Here is a 19,614-nt window from a genome sequence, read left to right as displayed (position 1 = left end):
GCGTCTGGCGTCCGCAGTACCAGCGAGCGAGGAGTGCGGAGATTCCCGCGGCTGCAGTGCGCATGCGCTCGGCGGCCGCTTGCAGCGCCCGGCGTGACCGCAGGGGGGCGGCAGAGCCTGGGCGCAGCGGCGGGATCCGCGGGCGTGTCCCGGCCCGCTCCCGCCTCCCGCCCCGCGGCCGAGGGCGCTGCCGGCAGCTCGGCCCCGAGCAGCCGCCCGCCTCAGTCGCTGAGGGGGGAAAGGCCTGCCCCGCCCTCTTCCAGACGCCGAGGGCACCTGCCTTTCCTGCCCTTCTGAAACGGGGCCTCGTGTTGCAAGAGGAAGAAGAATGGCGTGTCCCTGAATAGTCACCCTCAGAAGGGAACACCCCCAGCCCTCTAGAAACATCTGTTTTTAACGAGGAAACCCTCTGGGTAGCACCTTGTGCACTGACAACCAACATCCACAGTCTCTTCCTTATGAGCCAGAACGCGTCTTCAGATTCACCACGTAACTCCCCACAGATGCAGTCGAAGTGCCTCGCCGTTTACAGAAGCGATTCCCCACTGGCAGTGAACAGCTGCCTTTCCTGACTGAGGGAGCAGTCTGTACCCCACCATTACCATTCACCGAGGTAAGAAGCACCCTATGTTAATTCTTTCCCCCTTAACTCCTGCCTCGGGAACATCATATTCCTTCCTTGAAGCTTCCATGCCCAATGTACTGTCACTGCTATAAATTTCAAAAATTAAGTTCTACCCGCATAAGCACTGTGCCCTTTTCCCTGCCCTCCCCCAAGGCATTGCTGTGAGGGTAAAGGAGCTGTGACATTGTCAGTATGCCGAAGTTCAAGGAAAACAAGGTGTAGGTGACTATTTGTAGGACAAAGGCAAGTGTATGTTCAGCAGCCACTGGGACTATAGGGCACAGCACCACAGCATACCTAAGTAGTAACTATGAATAGGAGTATTATTTTGGATAGTGGTTGACCCTAAGGTAACCACTTTGCTGGCGATGGGAATATAACCCAACCTTTCGTTTAGAGAAAACTTCTAGCTCTTAGAAAAGCATATGCTGATATAGCCACATCTTGGACAGCGGCAGCTAAACCTGAGCCTCCGGATTAAAACTCTGCAGATTTTAACACGCAGGCTCAGACTCCCATTGTCAGAAGAGAACAGCAGTTGAAATTTATTCTCACAAATGACTACCAAACCAGCAGATGCGCTCAGGCTGCATGACGTCACAAGTGGTCTTCAGTAAAAGTTTCATTTCCAGTATAAAACAGTAATGCCATTTTTAAAACAAAACCTACAGGTAAAGAGAGAAAATATTACATCTTAACAAAAAAGATTTATTCTGACTAAACAAAATGTACAATGTTTCCCAAATGATAGTGAGTTTTCGTGATTCTCTGAAGTCTGCAGATCCATTGAGTAACTCGATGACTTCTTACCCTGCAGTTTGATCAAACTACTTTTTGCCAGACTTCTTTATTCCACCACTAGCTGCCAAAAGAAACAACACAACTGGTTAGACAACTGTTACAGAGCTTAGCTACAAATTTAGTTCCTCATAAAATCAAATCCCCACTAGACTGCCTGTACAACTCAGATCCCCACTGGTGAATTGGTTTTGCATGTATTACTCTTCTGCGTTTGTGATCTCACATACTTTACTCTGAATACATAACTTACTTAACATTAGGAAAAAAGTTTCTCCTGGAACCAAATATGCCCCATAAATCTACAACAGAACTAAATATTTCAACAATTCCTTTGTTCCTCCATGGACACCCCCCATTGTTTTATTTCTTACACAGCAGGAGTATAGTCTGGTCAAATCAAATTCAAGGCTAAGGGAGTAAAAGCATCAGTATCGCTACAGCAACCAGAGCCCCCAGTTGGGATCAAAGCTCTACAGATGCACGTACTGAAATTATGAGAATTCCAGTTCTCTGGAATTATCTGTTCTCTGCAGCTCCTATTATTAAAGGGACTAAAGCAGGGTGAAAGAAAAAAACATATTAACACGGCAACAAGTGAGGCATTTCTTATAAATGCTGTTTTTTACAGCACGTGTCGTGTATGGCCAGTGGAAAGGAAAAAAGAATAGCAAGGCTACAGCAAGGTAGGCTGCAAAGGCTGATGGTCAACAGCAGATTTTGCACTGCAATATGATTCTAACAGCATTGCCTTGCTGAGGCTCTTGGGAATAGTCTAGCCCTCCCATAATAACATAATAATCACTATCTGCTTTGGACAGGGACTAGATGACTGAAAGTCAGTCTAGAAAAAGGCAGAGTAATAATGGCAGGAAAGAACTATGCAGAAATCTGTAAGCTGAAGCGCCCTATGCAGAACAAGTTTAGGATGGTCAGGACACAGAAGAGAGGCTCAGTGAATTGTTTTGCATTGGTCTGTAACACCAAAGACATTCCGAGTCCCACACCCAGCACATTTTTTGTATGCTGATAAATCAGAGGAGCTAGATCAATTTGAGATAAATAAACAAGAAATATCCCAAGTCAGTAGGACTGGATGGCACTCCCTCCGAAAGCACTGACAAGCTCTAATGTGAAATGCAGAACTGCTGGCTAAGAAACTTATTATTACAGCCACTACTGCCAGCATAGCTCCCAGATCCAGAAAGGGTTCTATAACCTTGAGTCTGACCTTGATCTCCGAGAAGATTACAAAGTCTGTAACAAAGCAAATGGATAAACAGAATCTTGTGAAAGTTAACAGGACTTCTGTAAATGGTAAATCCTTCCCCTCTGACCTGCTGGGATTCTATGAGGTTATAATTGAGTCTATGGATAAAGTGAATCCAGGAGATTTCATATTTTCAGGCAGCATCTGACAAGACTGCATAGCAGAGATGCTTCTAGGACCTTTCAAGATTTAAAGCTTGCTAAAGAATAGGAAGCAAAGTGTAAAGTTTAACGGTCTTCATAGAATGGAGAAGGGATTAGTCACATTAACGGACGACACGTCAAAAACGCCTAGAGGGAATAGGCAGGGTGTACCCTTTAACATCCCTAATCCGATCACTGCAAACGCTGGAGGAGTACAAGGCGAGTGCACATTAACACTGTCTCCTACTACCACTGAGACAAAGACTAGGCTGGATGCACCATCAAGATGCACCCTGCAAACTTTCTTCTGTGACACAGCGTACTTTACAGTCACGTAGGCAAAAGAGTTGAATCCAGACTAATTTCCAGTCACAGGTTGTTGGGTTTGGTTTTTTTTTGTCCTGCCAGGAATCTACTGCTCTTGAAGAAATTCATCCTCTAAGAGAACAAGTACTAGATTTGTTAAACTTTCAGGACTGTGACAAAGCTTACATGTAATGTATCTGGAAAGAAAAGGATGGTATACTAAAATAAGAGTAGAAATGTCTCTGCACCATCCCACCGGAATAGGTTAGCATGCCAGCCACACTGTTAGACCTGCTAAACCAGAACCTGCATCAGTGATTTGGGGGTAAAATTGCATAGTGAAAGAAAAACAAAAATTAGCCTGTATTTGTTATTTATCATCTCCACTTCCCATGGACTTACTGGTGCATGTTACATAATCTAGAGTTACACGCCTTTTTATGTTTGTCAAGCAAAACCATGACATTTTTGAAGCCAGCAAGCCCCCAATTTTTCCTATCAGTATGGCACCTCACTTACTGAGGGGCCCTTTTCCAGCAGCCTTTGCTTTCATCTCCTCAAGTTTCTTTTGCTCCTCCTTCTGCTTTTGTTTAAATGCCAGATCTGTCTAAAGAAAAGAACAACAGTGTTTGTTAACATCTCCTCCCCCAAAAAATTCAAAAACAACTGACAAGCAACTAGAAACAAATGTAATGTTCTAACAGCAATAAAAACCTGACTGAGCTGATGCAAGACAGCTGTATACTACTAAATATGCAAAACCTTGCAGAACTATGACAAAGTTTTTTTTGCTGTACCAGAACGCAATGACTAAACTTTTAACTTTCTATGTTTGATCTTTCTGAAATTAAACAAGTATCATTTCCCATGGCATAATTTCATTCTGCCCTCTGAATAATCAATGTTTGCACTAAAACCATTCATTAATACGCCACCAGTGATACTGGGAGCCTAGCGCACAAGTGCTGTCTAATAATAAAACTTGGATTATATGTGATCTAAGAAAAAAAGGTTGCTTTTACCTAAAAAAAGCATTAATTTAAAAAAAATCCTTCCACGCATATGTCACTATTTTTGCCGGGTTTAATACATTTGCATTAGTTCCAAGAAATCTAATGAGACCACTGGCAAATTGTACAGGCAAGCCAGCTGTTGAGCACCCCTGCTAGAACAGCTTCCAGAATTCAAGAAAGCTCAGACATACGCTATCCCTTAGACACATATTCTTCATGGACATCAAGGCTGAAAGGGACCGTAGTCTTTTTCCTTGGCACTCAGGATTTTGGGGTAACTAAACCGAGGACCTTGACAACTGAGATTCTATAGATTCTTCACCAAGCCAGTCCATGGCTCAACTACCTTTGTAACTGGAAAGCTTTCCTCTTCTTTAAGTTAAAGCTTCCCTTGCTGCAATGTAAGCCTATTACTTCCCCTACCCACCCCACACAGAACAGAATATTCTGTTTCTCCACTTTTTCCACTGTTTTTTTTTTCCTGTAGACTAATGTGTCTTTCCCTCCTATTTATCCACTTTTGTGGGGTTTTTTCTTGCAATGTGTTGACCCCATGTGCTTGTAGTACTGCCGTGCTGAGAGGAAAAGAAATATTATTACATCATGTTTGACACACAAGATTTTGTTTATACATCTTGTATGATTTTCTTCTTTTGCAACACGTGATTTTGCAGGTTCATGTTCAGTGTATGATCTAAATCTCAAATCCTTTCAGGTGGACCTGGAGTTTAGCCAGTCATTCTTGTTGTATTTTATAAGTTGATTATTCTTACCAAAGAAAGGGACTTGGCATACATGTTTAATTAAATTAATCCATTTTTCCAAACTTTCTCCAATTTGTTAAGATTACTTTGACCACTAGTCTTGTCCTCTGACAGTCCGTGGCCCCTCCAAATTTTCTGTTTTCTACAAAGAGAATAAGCTGTATTGTCAGTAAGTTAGTCAACCAGCCAACCAAGGCACTAATAAAAATACTACTTAGACTCCGATCGAAGACAAAAATCTTGCAAAACCCCACTCAATATGTCCTTGCCGTCAGACACTGAATTGTTAGTAACTGCTTTTAGAGTGTGGCATTCCAGCACGCTGCATGCTCACCTTCCATCACCTTTTGAGGTCCCGTTCCTGCCTTGCATTTGAGAACGTTACACGAGCTAGCGTCAAGAACCTCGTATCTACCGTTCTTCTCCTCACACACAGAGCACTGCTCTGCTACAGAACAGAATTTCCTTTGTGGCCTACAGTTGTACTAAAATCCATACTGCTAATTTTTAGATTATTATAACCTGGATCCTTGTAAGCACTTAATTGGTTCTACCATTTCTCTCACAATAAAGCTGATTTAAAAAGCTATGATTTTTTTTTTCCTTTTTCAAAGAGACATCATACTTGTCTTTTTAGTCACTGATGCCTCATCCATCCTCCACAATCCTCAGAAACAACAGCTTGCGCCCGTACTCTGAGCCCTCACGTTGAAGAATCTCTAACACGAGATTCACTAGTACCTAATGTCCTTAAACTACTTGATAATCCAGGGTTTTCTGTACCCTGTCCTAGGCTCTTCTGAGGTTGATTGCTGCTCATCGCAGCCTGCTGCCTTGGCGAGGACATTCCAACCTTCTCCGCGGCACCGGACTCCTCCGCGGCACCGCTGCGTTTACCACGAACACCGGCGGGATGTCAGCAGGCAAGAACGGAAGAGCGGCGCCTCTTCGCCCCTTACGGCCGTGAGTTTTACCGCCAGAAGGACGCTTCGTAAAAGCTGACATTTCATAAAACGTGCGTTGCTATGGAAAGCTGAGCCCAGGGGCAATTCAAAGGCGGAAGGCAGCCGCGCCACAAGCAGGGGCCGTGCCTCAGGCCAGAGCCGAGCGGGGCAGGCCCGGTGCCGCAGGCCCCCCCGCAGCCGCCCCCGGCGCTCGCCCGCCGCCCTACCTCGTCCAGGTCCTTCGACTGCTTCTTCGGCTGCTTCAGCGGCTTCTTCTTGCCGCCTGCAAAGACAGAGGAGACAGTGAGGCCCGGGGAGGCAGGGGCGGGCGGCGCCGGGGGCCCCGGGCCCGGCCTTACCCTCTCGGCCCGACATGGTGCCCGCTCCTCTCCGCCGCGCCGCCCCTCGCCCGAGCGCGCGCGCACGCAGGCTCGCGCCGCCGCGCGGGCCGCTTCCGCCTGGCCCCGCGCGGCCGCCGTAGCGCTTCCGCCGCCGCTTCCGCCTCAGGCGCAGGTAGGAGGTGCTGCCCGGGCTGGGTGGTGCGGCGGGGGCCGGCAGCCCCGGCGGGCTCCTCGGGGAGGGCTGCCCGGTGGGGAAGGAGCGTGCGCGGCTCGGCCCAGCCCAGCCTCCGCCGCGCACGGAGCTCTGGGCCGCCCCTGGCGCTGGCGGGCGCGGCCTAGGCGAGGGCTGGCGGTGGGAGCCCCCGGCGGCGGGCATCTCCCTCCCGCGGGTCGCCTTCTCTAGCTGAGGTGAGACCGGTGCTGCTGCCCGGGCCTGTGCGTGGCTGCCAGAGGCGGTAGCGGCCTCGCCCTGCTGGTCTCTGGGGTGCGGGAGCGTAGTCTCTGCGTGCGGCGAAAGGGCCCCCTCCGGCAGGGAAGGGGTCGGTCGTGTGGAAAAGACAGACTTTTACCCCCCTCAAGCGTGAGAAGTAGAGCTGTGAATGTGTGGTGGCGTGCCGGAAATTCTGTCTTTACATTTTGGCAGTGACAGAAGAGACTGCTGCAAAATAAGATAGGACCCATAAAAGCTAGTCTTGCTCACCACCAATGTCCAGTGTGTTTAGTAAATGGGGTGTAAACCTTTTGAAAAAATATTTATGTCAATGACTGCAGGCAGAGGAAACTCATTTTCTTACACGGGGAAGCAAGAGAGGGACAAGGCATGTTATCTCAGATGAAGCTTTCATAACTGTCTTGGGTTCTATTAGCTCAGACTGATATTACTTTCTTTGCAATCTGTTTGCAACTGTCTACATAGAAATTCTTCTAAAAATCTCAACTTTCTCTCTCTTTTTGCTATACTGTCTCAATAGCCTGAATATTTGGTAAAACTCTTCATGTAATAGTGCATTTAAAAGAGGGAAGTCTTGCAGTCTAGAACAGACAAAGTTGAGCTGAGGTTTTAGTACATGGCCTGCGACGTAGAGTAGGTGTTGTAACAGTAAGATGTATGAGTGATGCTGGAACGAGAGAGAACTTACTTCATTTCCATGTTCTTGAGGTTTTGATCTACCATATTATTATGCATATAAAACAACTGGTAAGATTCTCACAGTGCTGCTTGGTGTTATCACTATTTGTTACAAATACTTAACAGGGAATGAACCTGTGGTGTTCAGAATCAGTAGCCAGCTAAAAGCTGATCAAAAACGTTTTCCAGTAGGAAGAATCCTTTCCTGTGGACATGGCTGTATTTGCACATATATGATGTCATTAGCCACCTAAAATTAACATGGAAAATTGTTTTAAAATAATTTTTAAAAACTATGCAGGAGCTATCAAGCTTTCTCAATAATCCATGTTTTTATATTATATTAGTCAAAACCTAGTATAGTCATAGTCAAACTTCATATAAAACCTTATTTGAAAGTTTTCCTGTTTACAGTTTTTAGAGGAATGTGCTCAGTAGAAAGTTAAGATCTTATGTACAAATCAATAGATAATAAACCATAACTAGCAGTCTGCTTTTGCAGTGTAAGCAAGAATTTTGAGCTCATTTTAAGATGCAGCCCTAGCTGTGTGTTCACTACCCGATATTTTTCTGATCTTGTGGCTCTTCCTTATGTTTTACGTTTGTAGGCAGTCTTATGAGAATACTTCTTGTGTTCAGTTCAGCACTTCTGTGTTTTCTCTCTGTCCTTTATGGTTTTGTCTTTGCATTCTTCAACACTTCGTGTATCTGTGAAGTGTAAGATAAAGGGAATGATCAAGCCCCGCTTCTTCTTTTATCAAGATTTCCCTCCCCACCCCATCTTTTTTTCCTTTTCTGTTCTTTTGCAGATTTGTTAGTGCCTGTGACATGGTACACCAAATGCAAGCGTGAAAGCACAAGGCAAAATTTCATATCACAATCACTTCTGTGCTGAAGCATTAAATTACTCTGAAACTACTCCTGCTGGTACTGGATCTGCACATGATCACTATTCGTGCAGTGAGTGAATTAGTAATCAAGAAGCATGGTGGGAGTACGTACTTACAGCAGAAAAGCAGGAATCTGTGGCAGAACTGCTCTTTGTTGAAAATTGTGGAAAGTTCTTTAGGTAAGTAACGGTGTAAAGCTAGTGATGGTTTAGCCATTCCTGAGTTTTATTGCTTTCGGTACACCTGTGTAGTTTTAAGATGTATTAATCAGCCATACTTCAATAACTTTTCTTTTTCTTCTTCATTCTTGTAGCACTTTTGTTCAGTGATTAAATTCAAGACATGGGGCCAATGAAATATAAGTCAGGTGTATCCTCAGTGTCCTGTGGACTGCAATATCACCATTCATTGATAAAGTGGAGTCCAAAAATGAATTTACACATAGTACGGACTTACTGCTCATCAGCACCTAAGAGGCCAGAAGCCAAGTCTGCGATAGAAATGGCCATGGGTCTTCTTAATCGGCTGACAGAAGCTGGGACCATTATGGGAAAAACCTCTCTTCAAAAAATGTCTGCAACATGCAAGATTTGGTGGGACAGATATGAAGAGTTTGTTGGAATTAATGAAGTTCGAGAGGCTCAGGGAAAAGTGACAGAGGTAAACATGGAGATAATGTGGAAATGTAAAAATTATGAGTTAAGCTATATGAAGTATAAACACTGGCTGTGAGGCAAAAAAGAGCCTCTAAGCAGAATTGTGTCTTTTTTTCTGCTTTGACTGTCTGTGCAGATACTATGAATGTGTTCTAGTCTATGCATGTTAGTAAATATAGCTTATCCCTTAGATTGAAATGGAGTGTGGTTTGTTCTGTTGTGTTCTCCCCCCTCCTCCCAATTCATATAATTAGGGATTTAGATCTGTCTAGTAATAAGTCTCTAAAATAAATACTCTTTTTTCTCAGGCTGAAAATGTCTTTATGATAGCTCGAGGGATAGTACGAGAGGCTCGTGAAAATGTAGAAGCCCAACAGATTAAACTGAAGGAAATTCGAGACCGCTTAGACAGGGTCTCTCGGGATGACACCCAGTATTTAGAACTGGCTACTCTGGAACACAGGTTGCTGCAGGTAATTTGTTGGTACTTGAGCACTGGCAAATATGTTGAAAATTTGTGTGCTTTGCTTCTGTCACTAGTGACTGTTTTTGCAGATGCAGTTCAGTTCTGAAGTACAGGGATCTGAGTCAATTTCTGATGATACTTGTTTTAGTTAATTATTAGAGATTATTTGGTCTGCTATGTAAATTGTATACGTTAATGCTAAAATAGGGCAGCAAATTTGGAGAAGAAAGCTGAAGATAATGAGCTTAGAAAATTAGTTGTTTGAGTGTTGACCTGTACATGAGTAGACAACAAAAACCTGTGATTCAATGAATTAACCTTCCATGTGATGAGAGGAGCTCCTTTCTGGTTGTTAATCCATGAAAACTCTCTCAGCTGCCTTCTATGTGGCTGCACTACCCAGGCAATTCACTGAAGCTTTTGTGAGAGAGCAGCAAGGGTGAGGCTACTCTATGAGGGAGGGCAAGCAAGAAAACAAAGTTGACCGCAGCACAGGCAGGGGCAGAATCCTCACAAACAGGACACAGTCCTACAGCACCTCAGCTGGATAAGCCAAGCAGGGCTGATGACAGGAGCACATTTATCAACAGTCCATCAATCACAGAGAAAGGGAAGGTAGCAGCCAAAGTCAATCCAGGAAATCCATAGGAACAGCAGGGAACAGGCCTGGAAACAGGTACACACCTATGGCAAAGCTTAGGCAAGGAGTGGGTACCCATGCATGAGCTTAAATGGAGCCCCTGGATCAGTGGGCAGAACATCAGGAAGGAACTGGAGATCTGTAGCTGTCTAAGTAAGGGATCAGGTCTGTGTGGATGAGACGTCAAAATGAATAGAGCTCTGTGTGACTATGAAGAAAGGTAAAAACTCAAGTCACCACTGTCTATAAGGTGGTGGTACCACCTTACGGAAGAAATATGTGCTCAGAAGAACGAAAATAATTCTGGAAGATGCAGTTAGCTGACAGACAAGCTAACCGCTACCAATAGCAGTGATTCCTTTGCTAAAACAGCAGAATTTTACTGCAGGAAGATAATCAGAAGACCTTCTACTATTTTGCTGAGATAAAATGGCTTACAAAAGGAACTGCCATGCTAAAGACAGTGAGAAGGGAGAAAAGGAAGACACTTATCTGTGAGCAGGGTAAGAACGAGAAGGCAGAGGAATAAGAAGTATAGTTATTCATGAGATTAATCTATCCAAGACATCCTTTCCAATCCTATTTTCAGTTCCCATTTTTAAGGGGTTTAGAACTGAAAGGGAGAAGTGTGGTAAAGGTAGTGCTTGGAGAAGTAAGCGGGGCTGAAAAAGTGGACATTACAGGGAGAGAAAGACCTTACCCACTCATACCCCTTTTCTGTCGTCAGCATGTGCCAGATTCTTGTGTAGAGGATCTTCAGCAGTAATTCTTGATGACCTTTTGCATTTCTCAGCTTTGGCTTTAAATGATGTCTCATTGACTTAAGTAGGATTAATAAAGAAAATCCCACATTAAAAGGAAAATTTCTGAAACAAAACTAATGGATGTTCTTCATTTCCATTCCTTCCTCTGCACTGGGGTTTTGGGGTTTTTTGGGGTTTTTTTTAACTATAGATTTTATAGCTTCATGTTATACCTTCTCCTTCAAATCACTGTATTTCTTGCAGGAAGAGAAGAGGTACCGAGCTGCGTATTTAAATGCAGAAGAATCTGAGAGAGAAAAATTCTCTCTTTTCTCTGCAGCTGTAAGGGAAAGCCACGAGAAAGAGCGAACAAGAGCTGAAAAAACTAAGAACTGGTCTATTATTGGTTCTGTACTGGGAGCCATTATAGGTGTTCTTGGTTCTACCTATGTGAATCGAGTAAGGCTGCAAGAATTAAAAGTCTTGGTGCTTGAAGCACAGAAGGGGCCAATAAATCTGCAAGAAGCCATCAAAGAACAGGCCTCCAGCCATTACTTACAGCAGAAGGATCTCAACGACGTCATAGCAGACCTGAAAAATGTGCTGCAAACAAGGACATCACAGGAAGTAAAAGAAGGTGCTTTGTTAACTAGAGAAGACAGGAATGACTCCGTAAAAATAGATTCTCTTTTAATTCCCTTAAACGAACAGCTAAACTACACTAAACAAGTCAGTTCATGTCTAGGGAGTTTACAACAGCAGTTTAACAGTCTGCAGGAAAGTATAGCGCAAATGATTTCTGAGATGCAGAGTGTTAAACTTGCGGTTCATTCTAGACCTACAGAAAGAATGATGCCAAGGTCTTCAGTGGAGGGTAAGGGCCAGGCTTCTGCTGTGAGAGATGTGATTTTAGAATTGTGTGATACCGAGCGGAGACTGGAAACACAAATCAAGAGAAATTCTATTTACAGCACTGCAGTGACATGTGCTATGTTTGCTATTACTCTGCCAGTACTCTACATTATACTTAAAGGGAACTGATCTCTAATTCCCACGATTTACTAGATTAATAAAGTAAACTTGCACTCCAAGTATTTAGAGTACAAGTCCAAATAAAGTTGCGTTAGCATTGCTCGTTATGGTTTCTCCTGTACATTTGGAAAACTTGTAAAAACTTAGTCCATCTACTGCTGCAGGCTCCGTGTTAACACTCTTTGTCATGCATTGTGGTTTTTAACTCCTCAAGCAAAGGAAATTCCACAGTTTCATCTGTTGATTTCATGCTTCACTCTTTTACTGTCTAGTCTTGTATATCGTGCCAATCAGTGACTTTCACTTTGGAGCTGTATTTGTAATTTTCTGTTCAAATGGTTTTTTTAATCTATCATTGATCTAAGTGCTTCATCTGTAATCCTTTATAATTTTTCTCCTGATTTCTTCATATTTTTGCAATTTGTCCAAACACAAAACATTAGGAATCATTTTACCAAACAGGTAGAAATATTTGCCCTGAAGTTTTTGTTTTGTTTCTTTTTTTTTTTTTAAATTCTAGATGTAGTGACTTGCAATATGACAAACAGCAGGGGCCATATAAATAAGGAAGATTGATGTTGCCGTGATACAATGTGGCTGTACAGCCAGATGATGCATTTAAAATACATTTAAGTTACACGTGGTAACTTTTTCCTAGGACAGTTTATCATGAAGTATGCAAAAGCATTTCTGGAGCTTTAGCTATTTGTTACTGATAGCTCCATGTCCTTGAAGGCTTACAGGCAGGGAGAAAGGGTTCAGATACAGAGTTGTATTAAGTATGATGATGTTTATTCTGCAGATGCAAGCCAATTATCCTTTCTCTACAGACACTTTAACCCATCATTCCCTAGGTATTTTGTGGTTTTAGTAATCATCTATGGAGCAATCACTTTCTTATCCTTATTAGTATCTCATTGGAACTTTCTCTGGTTTTTATTCTTTTTTCAATTTTGTTGTGTCTGGGAATTGAAATGCTACTCTACAGCAGGTGCTTTTAAGCCGCTACATTAATGGTAATAGTGTTATGCAAACTACTCCAAAACAATATTTGGAAAAAAGTGAAAGGTCCAGCTGCCTGTTTTTCCTGGAAGGATGAAGAACGGCTGATTGAGGAAGAATGCTTGTCTAAACAGCTAAACGTCAGTATCTGTGTGTGGCCTAACACAAAATTGCTGGTATTGCTGTGATAAGAAATAGTTTTCTCCCTGTGATGGTAGCAGATAAGCATATCAGATGTGGAACTCCTGCTCTATGAGCACTTCTGTGGAACCTTTGCAGACAAAGGAGCGACAAGCTTACTTCCTGATGTAATGCCTGTGTGTAAGCATTTCAGAATGACTAAGTTGTGTTTAGTATACACTCTGCTATGGATTTTTTTTTTCTATCAGCTTTTTCTAGTTTCTTCTGTCCAGTAACCATATTAAAAGAGTTTGAAGTTTTGATTATAAGCTCTGAAGACTTTAAGATCTTTGAGACAGGGACATTTGCTCTATGAAGCACCAACTTCATTTGGTATCATCAGGTGCTATTATAACATGACTGAATAAACAAACAATATTAGGAAAGATCTGTGATGATTCACTACTTGTAAGGGAGATGAAGTATGCAAAAGGTGGTTTTGGGAAGGACCACTGCTGATTTATATATTGGTTGTTTGGAGTGTAAAGTGAATAACAAGCATTTGTCAGGGAAGTTGTTTGATCTGATGGCTTGAGAACTGGGATAAAAATTCCCATACACTTAGCTGCGTCAAGAAGTATACATACAGATCAATGCAATTTTTCAAATCTGCAATATTTCATTTTCTTATTTCACAAATATTTTTACAGGTTATACTTCTTGCAGGAGCTTGATGAAAATCAGAGACAAGTGTGTAATTAAAGGGGAAGAGGTAGTACAATGGTTTTATTTGTAATTTGCCGGCATTAGTCACTGAGAATTTTGTCCCAGTTTGGCGTTTTTTTTCCTTCAGTTTAACTACATAAAGTTAGGCCCCCTTATTATGTAACTGGCTGAATTTTAGATAGCATCACTGAAAAGCGTGGATTATATATACATGAGCATGATTTTAAAATGCTGCACGTTAGGCAGCTAAATGTGAAAGTCGAGGCAACACTCACTGAATTGTACTTGGTGGCATCAAAAAAGAGTAGAGGTCCAAGGCTAAACTTGTATACAATAAATAAGAGAATACAAAACCAAGGGTTGTTTATTGTTCTAAAGAGATCTGCTTTCTACTCATTTAAAGAGGTATGGTAGTAGGTAGCTTTAACATTACCTAGAGTTATGGGAAGAAAAAGTCAGTAAATGACAACAGTAGCAAATAAATCTGTGATAAATGAGAGTTTGAAATACACAGCCTGAAATTTGAGAGGAGCTGGATGGTGTGATACGTATCAAGATGAAAATAACTAGATCTTATCCTTTGTAGGGAGTTTTGAAGATTCAGGAATAGATTCTGTGTGCAGTGTTGTACAGGTGGCAGAACTCACTGTTACAAGTAATTGCTGTGGTTCTCTTATTTCTGCTTTTCCTTGCTAAATCCTCGTATGTGAAGTGACAGCAGAATAATTTCAATTACGGAAAAAAATTTGTAATTAACTGTGTCTATATAATAATTAGGAGGGCAGATTTGAATATTCCCTCAATCCTGGATTAATCATCACTCCATTGTGGCAATGATCTAAATGTGTAGCTTGGTGCTGCACCGTATGTGTACCCCAAAGCCAGAAGGTGTGGCTGCCACAGTAACAGCTGTACCTTCAGCTAGCTGAAGGCAATATCCAGGAAGACGGTGTAACATAGACTATGCACATAATCTGTTCAGTCCTTTATGCTAAATCTTTGTCATGGTAACGCAGGCAGCAAATACACAAGTTTGAACAAAACCAGCACAGCTGTACAGAGGTGTTTATCTGAGCGCTCACATTAGTTCAGGTACATCTGCAGTACCGACAGTGATTTACACAACGCACAGTGACATCTCAGTGCATATTTCCTGATGATTCAGCCGTGGCTAAATAAATAGTTCGTTGCCTGTGCTCTTCTGCACTATTTTAGTTTAAAAAAAAAAAAACAAAAAAACAGTGTTCTGTTGCATACCTATGGATTATTAACAACGTTTATAATAGATAGTTGAATTTCACTCTTGGAATGACGTCTCTCAGCTGAAGCTTTCCTCAACAAGAAAATTCTGCTTGCCAAGGCCTTTCGAGACTTAAATTCTTGCTCTTTCTGAGCAAAGTCCTCTCTGGGCAGGATGGCTTAGCCAGCTTTGTGTCCCAAATGCTCATCAGCCAGGAGGGATGGTGGTTGTACAGATCTGGTGAGGCCGGGGACTGACCTAGGCATTGTGTGTAAGTCAGAGAAAGCCAGCACTGATTCAAGTTTGTTCCACTGTCAATCAAGACACAGAAAGTATGTTAAAGAGAGAACCTGGTAAGGGCAACAGGAAGCTCTTTGATAGACATTAACTATAGAAAAACGGATGGCAGTGGCCTGAGCTTGGCTCATGCTAAGCTATTTTGAGTTCTTACTGCTCCATGAGAAACCACTAGTAACTCAAAAGCAAACAGTCTAGTGGCTATGGAAATAACTTTTAATGAGGTCACTGCAGACTTCTAACAGTAGGTACATTCTGAAGAGAAAAGTTGCCGTTCCTTTCACTTATGAAAGAAATAGCAAATGTTGCTTATGAATACAGAACAAAAGCAATTATATGTAGTGTCACAATCAGGATATATATATTTATTTATTAACACTTGAGTTTTGAATGTTCCAACATTCTGAGATCACGGTCGGAATTTGCAGGTGCTCCTGTTGATTTCTTGTTCTTTTCTTTCTCCTGTTGATTGTAACTATCTGTTTGAAAAAGACAGTTTCTTTCACAGAATACCTTCTAAAAACAAATACTACCCTCTTCACGGAGCTTAGGAGTGGTAGAGATGTCCTGTTTACTTCAGAAACAGGATTGAGATTTGCATTAGGACTGAGGTTCGTGAGCTAGGAAAAGGGAGACAATGCTGGGTTTGTCCATAATATATTTAGAACTGTATTTTATTGCCAGATTTTTGCTAGCAAGTTATATTCATGACCTCCCTCATAAAACACAGAAAAGTGTGATTTCTGGTGTTTGGCAATTCTAATCTAAGAAGGTGTGGGCTTAAATACAGCAAAAAACAACTTGGCCACAATTTTTATTTTTAAGGAGAATTAAGCCTTCAGGTAATTATGGTTGTGACAAGGTTTTGGAGTTTCCATCATGGGAAGTTTTTAAGAAAAATTGAGCTAAATATCACTAGATTTGATACAAATACAGACAGATCCTGTCCTGGGACAGGATGGATTCAGTCAAGAGTTTTAAACTTTGCTGTTCTAAGAACTGCCTTTTTTTTTTTTTTTTTAATTCAAGTGGGAGAGACTGTAGACAATTTGATGTCCTAGTCATCCTAGTGCAGGTTATCCTATAGTGAAGTTATAGCAGAATGAGAAAGTGTTGTGCTGAGAAAGTAATAGCTCAGTTTACTATGGGCCATGTGGTGTCAGGCACCAGGAGAAAGGGAGAGTGCATGTATGCACAGCTGCAATAAAGTATGACCCTAAAAGTATTGCCTTAGTAATTATTTTTCAGAATCAAATTCTTAAGGTTATTTCTCGACCAATTTTGAAATACTATGCAAGGAGTTTTTTTCAAGGCTGTTTTCAGTAGAACTTTGCACACTTCTGTTGTAAGCCTTTACATGGCTGCAGCCTACACTGGCCTTTCTGTGAGTTTGCCTAAAGCAAGCTGGCCCATTAAAGATTATTCTATTTAAATACTGGCATATCATACACTCTCAGGAACTTCCCTGTGCTTCAAGACTTGTTTTAAAAAAAAAGGCCCAACGCATCATCTGTGTTGACTCAGCGAGCTGATCACCACCCTCTGTATTTGGTGCATGTAATCTACTTCATCAAATACATGTAATTCTTGCTCTTCGTGGATGTGATTGTGACAATCTGTGTGGCTGGAGCCCTCACCTGTGACGCTGGAAAACTTGTTCATGGTGACATTGGACATGTCATGCATAAATGCTTAGGCCACAGAGCTCCAAGATAAAGGGGTTGTCACACACATCCCAAGCTTGTTTTGCTGCATTCTGCAGAGATAAAAGTAAACCTGTGCAAATTGGTGCGTGCTAAGAGAGTCTCTTACTCTGCCTCTGCAGGCTCTGGGATGCTGGGCACTGTTCAGGCCGCATGGTCTGCGAGGCATGTTCAAAAGCAGATCTTTAAACATCAACAGACTGCTGCTAGCAAAACTGTAGGTGCCCAAATAAGGGTAATGAAGACCTTAAAGCTGTTTCTAAATGCTCTGACAAACTGAAAACTTGAAAGGAATAGAGTCAGAGTAGGGTAGATGTAGTCAACCCTCTGTTGGTCCCTGAATTACTGCTCTAAATGCAGTTTATTCCCAGAAGCTATAGACAGTATTCAGATATCCCTTGTGACTTTCTTAACCCATCTCATCCCCTGCTTGGAGGGGAGGAAGAGTAAGAAGAAAATCAAAAGGAGCATAAGCAGCTGCTAGCCTTGTGATTATTATAATAGTAATGTAAGAAACTTAGCTAACCTGCTCAGAACCAGACATAAGCAAGGGATTTTATAGAGGAGGATCCTTTATGGATTTAAATATATTAAAAAAGCTTCTGAACAAATGGAAATCAAAAATTGTTTAAATTTGTTCCTCAATATGTTTGTTCTTTGTGTGATGCTGTTTTCAGCTGTGTAATGTTTGAGAACTAGCTTTTTCTTTAGTTTATTTTTAAGAACTGCAGAAGATTTTTGTGCAGACCAATCAAAAGTCCTCCCTGAAGAGGGAATGTGTAATCCCATAGTGGTTTTACAATATCCTTGTCATTCCGGAGGGCTGTGAGTACAGTAAAAGGAGTAGGAGGGGGACACTATAATATCCTTCAAGTGCACAGAAGCTCTTCCTGCCCTGCTCCCAAGGCAGACCCTGCAGCCAGCTCCCTGCGCCAGCTCTGCCATGGAACAGAAGGAAAAGGTGCCCTTTTCCAATGTGCTCTCATGGGGCTGTTTTCTGCTTTTTAAGTGAAGCTTGCAGATGTTTTTTACAAGATGGAAGGAGCTGCAGGTTGGGACTGGCTCTGGAGGAAAGGCAGAAAAGGGATTAGTGTTTTGAGTCAGGAATGGGTTGGAGCAAAGAAAAATTGGGGTTTTTTTAACGCTCTTAGTCACCAAAAATGGATTTTGGTGGAAGCAATTTGAGTGCAGTTGAAATGTCTCTGATTAGTGCGATGATAATACTCTGTTCAGTGAGTTCTAACCTGAACAGCGATTCAGTGGGTAGGGTGTAGTAATAGGATGGTTTTGTCTGTGTGGGGAGAGGAGCAAGTAAGGATCACCTCCTCATGAGAGTCCTCATGGGCTCTGCATACAGTGGGCCCCAAGGACTCCCCAGAATAATGAAGCAGCAAGGAGCAAAGGTCCAGAGAGGCAGCCGGCATCTGCCTCTGAAATAATCCTTCCTTTGGGGGACTGTGATCGTGCTGCCAGATCCTGGGGGCTGTTCAGCATCTCTAAACTTTCAGACATACTTTTTTCCTTCATAAAATAGTCGCTTTTTGGGGTGGGGGTGGGAGTGTGAGAGGCTGATGGACTGTAACAAAGAGAGTAGATGTTTAATGACACTTCTGAACATGGGAGTTGTACCAACTATGTTCCTCTGAAATGTCAGAAATGCACGTGGGAGGAAAGCCTGATTCAGACTTTCAGCGCAGCTTTGTGTCTTGAGTGGAGCTCTGTAGCTTCATCTCGCCAAAATGGAAAAGTGATGGGCACCCCTGGCATACAGGCCAGTGCATGTTTCCTCTTCCTCAGAGTTTGCTTTAACCTACAGCTACTGTATGACTTCTGCGTGTCCTCAGATGCGTCCTCTTTTTCCACACAGAATTTGTGGCTGGGTGGTAAAGGCATAACTTCATCTTTTGTCTGGGATTTCCAAAGTTCTGACAGTCAGCTCAGCAGACAAATGGCCATTGGCTGTGTAATTGTATTCAGTACATATAGTTGGTCACTGCATGTATAGCAAATCAGTGGTTAGACTAACTGTACAATTGCTGATCAATGACACAACAGAGTCCAGCACATCTGGGGAACACAGAAGTTACAGTGTGATTGAGAAAAATGGGAGCATTAATTCTGACCCTCTGTAGAGCTGTTACTGATGGAACTTACCCCTAATTCAGAGAGAGGTTTTTATGCAGTCAGTTCTTGGGGGCAAGAAATGCCTCTGTCTCTTACACAGAGCACCAGCCTCTGCTCTTCTTATGACTGGAGCTTCCAGCTTCACAGGAATAAAAATCACAAAACCAGCAGTCAGTTTATATTACACATCACTTCAGGCACTTCTGCTTAACAATGCTTTTCTCTCCACCGGCTTTCAGGCGGAATGGTATGTTCTTCACTGTTTTGTAACTAGAGATAACTATGCTTTTGTCACATTCTTGAGTCTTGTTAATGTTCTGGTTCCCGCATACTCTGCAAACGGGAACTGTGCTGTATCTCAGCCATCTGATGCTGTGTTTGTACAGGATGATTCCTAAATAGGTAGAAACTGGTTTTGCTATCAGATTTTGCTCCCCGTGCACCGTGCATGCTGCATCACTGTGGATTCCCACTCACCCACACCTCTTGGCTGAAGACAGCCAAGCACAAAGGCTTGTCGAACCAAGCACCGAAGTTACCTTGCTACGAAATACAGAGAGGGAAAATGCTGTGATTTCTTCCAGAATATATAGCTTTAAGTCCAGCTTTCAACGTAGGGGCAGCAAATACCTCTGGGAGAGC

At 42.5% G+C, this 19,614-nt stretch overlaps 2 protein-coding genes across 5 annotated transcripts; one reads left to right on the top strand and one right to left on the bottom strand.

The window, feature by feature from the left end:
* Positions 1-1,312: 1,312 nt before the first annotated feature.
* TMA7 (translation machinery associated 7 homolog) lies at positions 1,313-6,596 on the bottom strand. Its single transcript, XM_075158842.1, has 4 exons — positions 6,223-6,596; positions 6,091-6,146; positions 3,662-3,749; positions 1,313-1,487 (listed from the first exon to the last, which is right to left on the bottom strand). The coding sequence occupies exons 1-4, from the start codon at positions 6,578-6,580 to the stop codon at positions 1,453-1,455; spliced, it is 537 nt and encodes a 178-aa protein (XP_075014943.1). The 5' UTR covers positions 6,581-6,596; the 3' UTR covers positions 1,313-1,452.
* On the top strand, positions 6,287-11,849 carry CCDC51 (coiled-coil domain containing 51). 4 transcript variants are annotated; one of them, XM_075158838.1, is made up of 5 exons: positions 6,287-6,376; positions 8,143-8,402; positions 8,537-8,883; positions 9,188-9,352; positions 10,993-11,849. In XM_075158838.1, the coding sequence occupies exons 3-5, from the start codon at positions 8,566-8,568 to the stop codon at positions 11,767-11,769; spliced, it is 1,260 nt and encodes a 419-aa protein (XP_075014939.1). In that variant the 5' UTR covers positions 6,287-6,376; positions 8,143-8,402; positions 8,537-8,565; the 3' UTR covers positions 11,770-11,849. The 4 variants fall into 4 exon arrangements, with proteins under 4 accessions (XP_075014939.1, XP_075014942.1, XP_075014940.1 ...); XM_075158839.1 differs by lacking the exon at positions 6,287-6,376 and adding an exon at positions 6,489-6,612; XM_075158841.1 differs by lacking the exon at positions 9,188-9,352.
* Positions 11,850-19,614: the final 7,765 nt, after the last annotated feature.

This window comes from Calonectris borealis, chromosome 10 (genome assembly GCF_964195595.1).
Source record: "Calonectris borealis chromosome 10, bCalBor7.hap1.2, whole genome shotgun sequence".
NCBI classification, from domain to species: Eukaryota; Metazoa; Chordata; class Aves; order Procellariiformes; family Procellariidae; genus Calonectris; species Calonectris borealis.
Note: the sequence above shows the minus strand (reverse complement) of the source record. Positions and strands in the feature narration are given on the sequence as shown.

Coding starts and splice junctions, on each gene's coding strand:
- TMA7 (XM_075158842.1), bottom strand. CDS start 6,580: ATGCCCGCCGCCGGGGGCTCCCACCGCCAGCCCTCGCCTAGGCCGCGC. Junction 6,147..6,222: donor CACCATGTCGGGCCGAGAGG/GTAAGGCCGGGC, acceptor CTGTCTTTGCAG/GCGGCAAGAAGAAGCCGCTG. Junction 3,750..6,090: donor AGTCGAAGGACCTGGACGAG/GTAGGGCGGCGG, acceptor TCTTTTCTTTAG/ACAGATCTGGCATTTAAACA.
- CCDC51 (XM_075158838.1), top strand. CDS start 8,566: ATGGGGCCAATGAAATATAAGTCAGGTGTATCCTCAGTGTCCTGTGGA. Junction 8,884..9,187: donor CTCAGGGAAAAGTGACAGAG/GTAAACATGGAG, acceptor CTTTTTTCTCAG/GCTGAAAATGTCTTTATGAT. Junction 9,353..10,992: donor TGGAACACAGGTTGCTGCAG/GTAATTTGTTGG, acceptor TATTTCTTGCAG/GAAGAGAAGAGGTACCGAGC.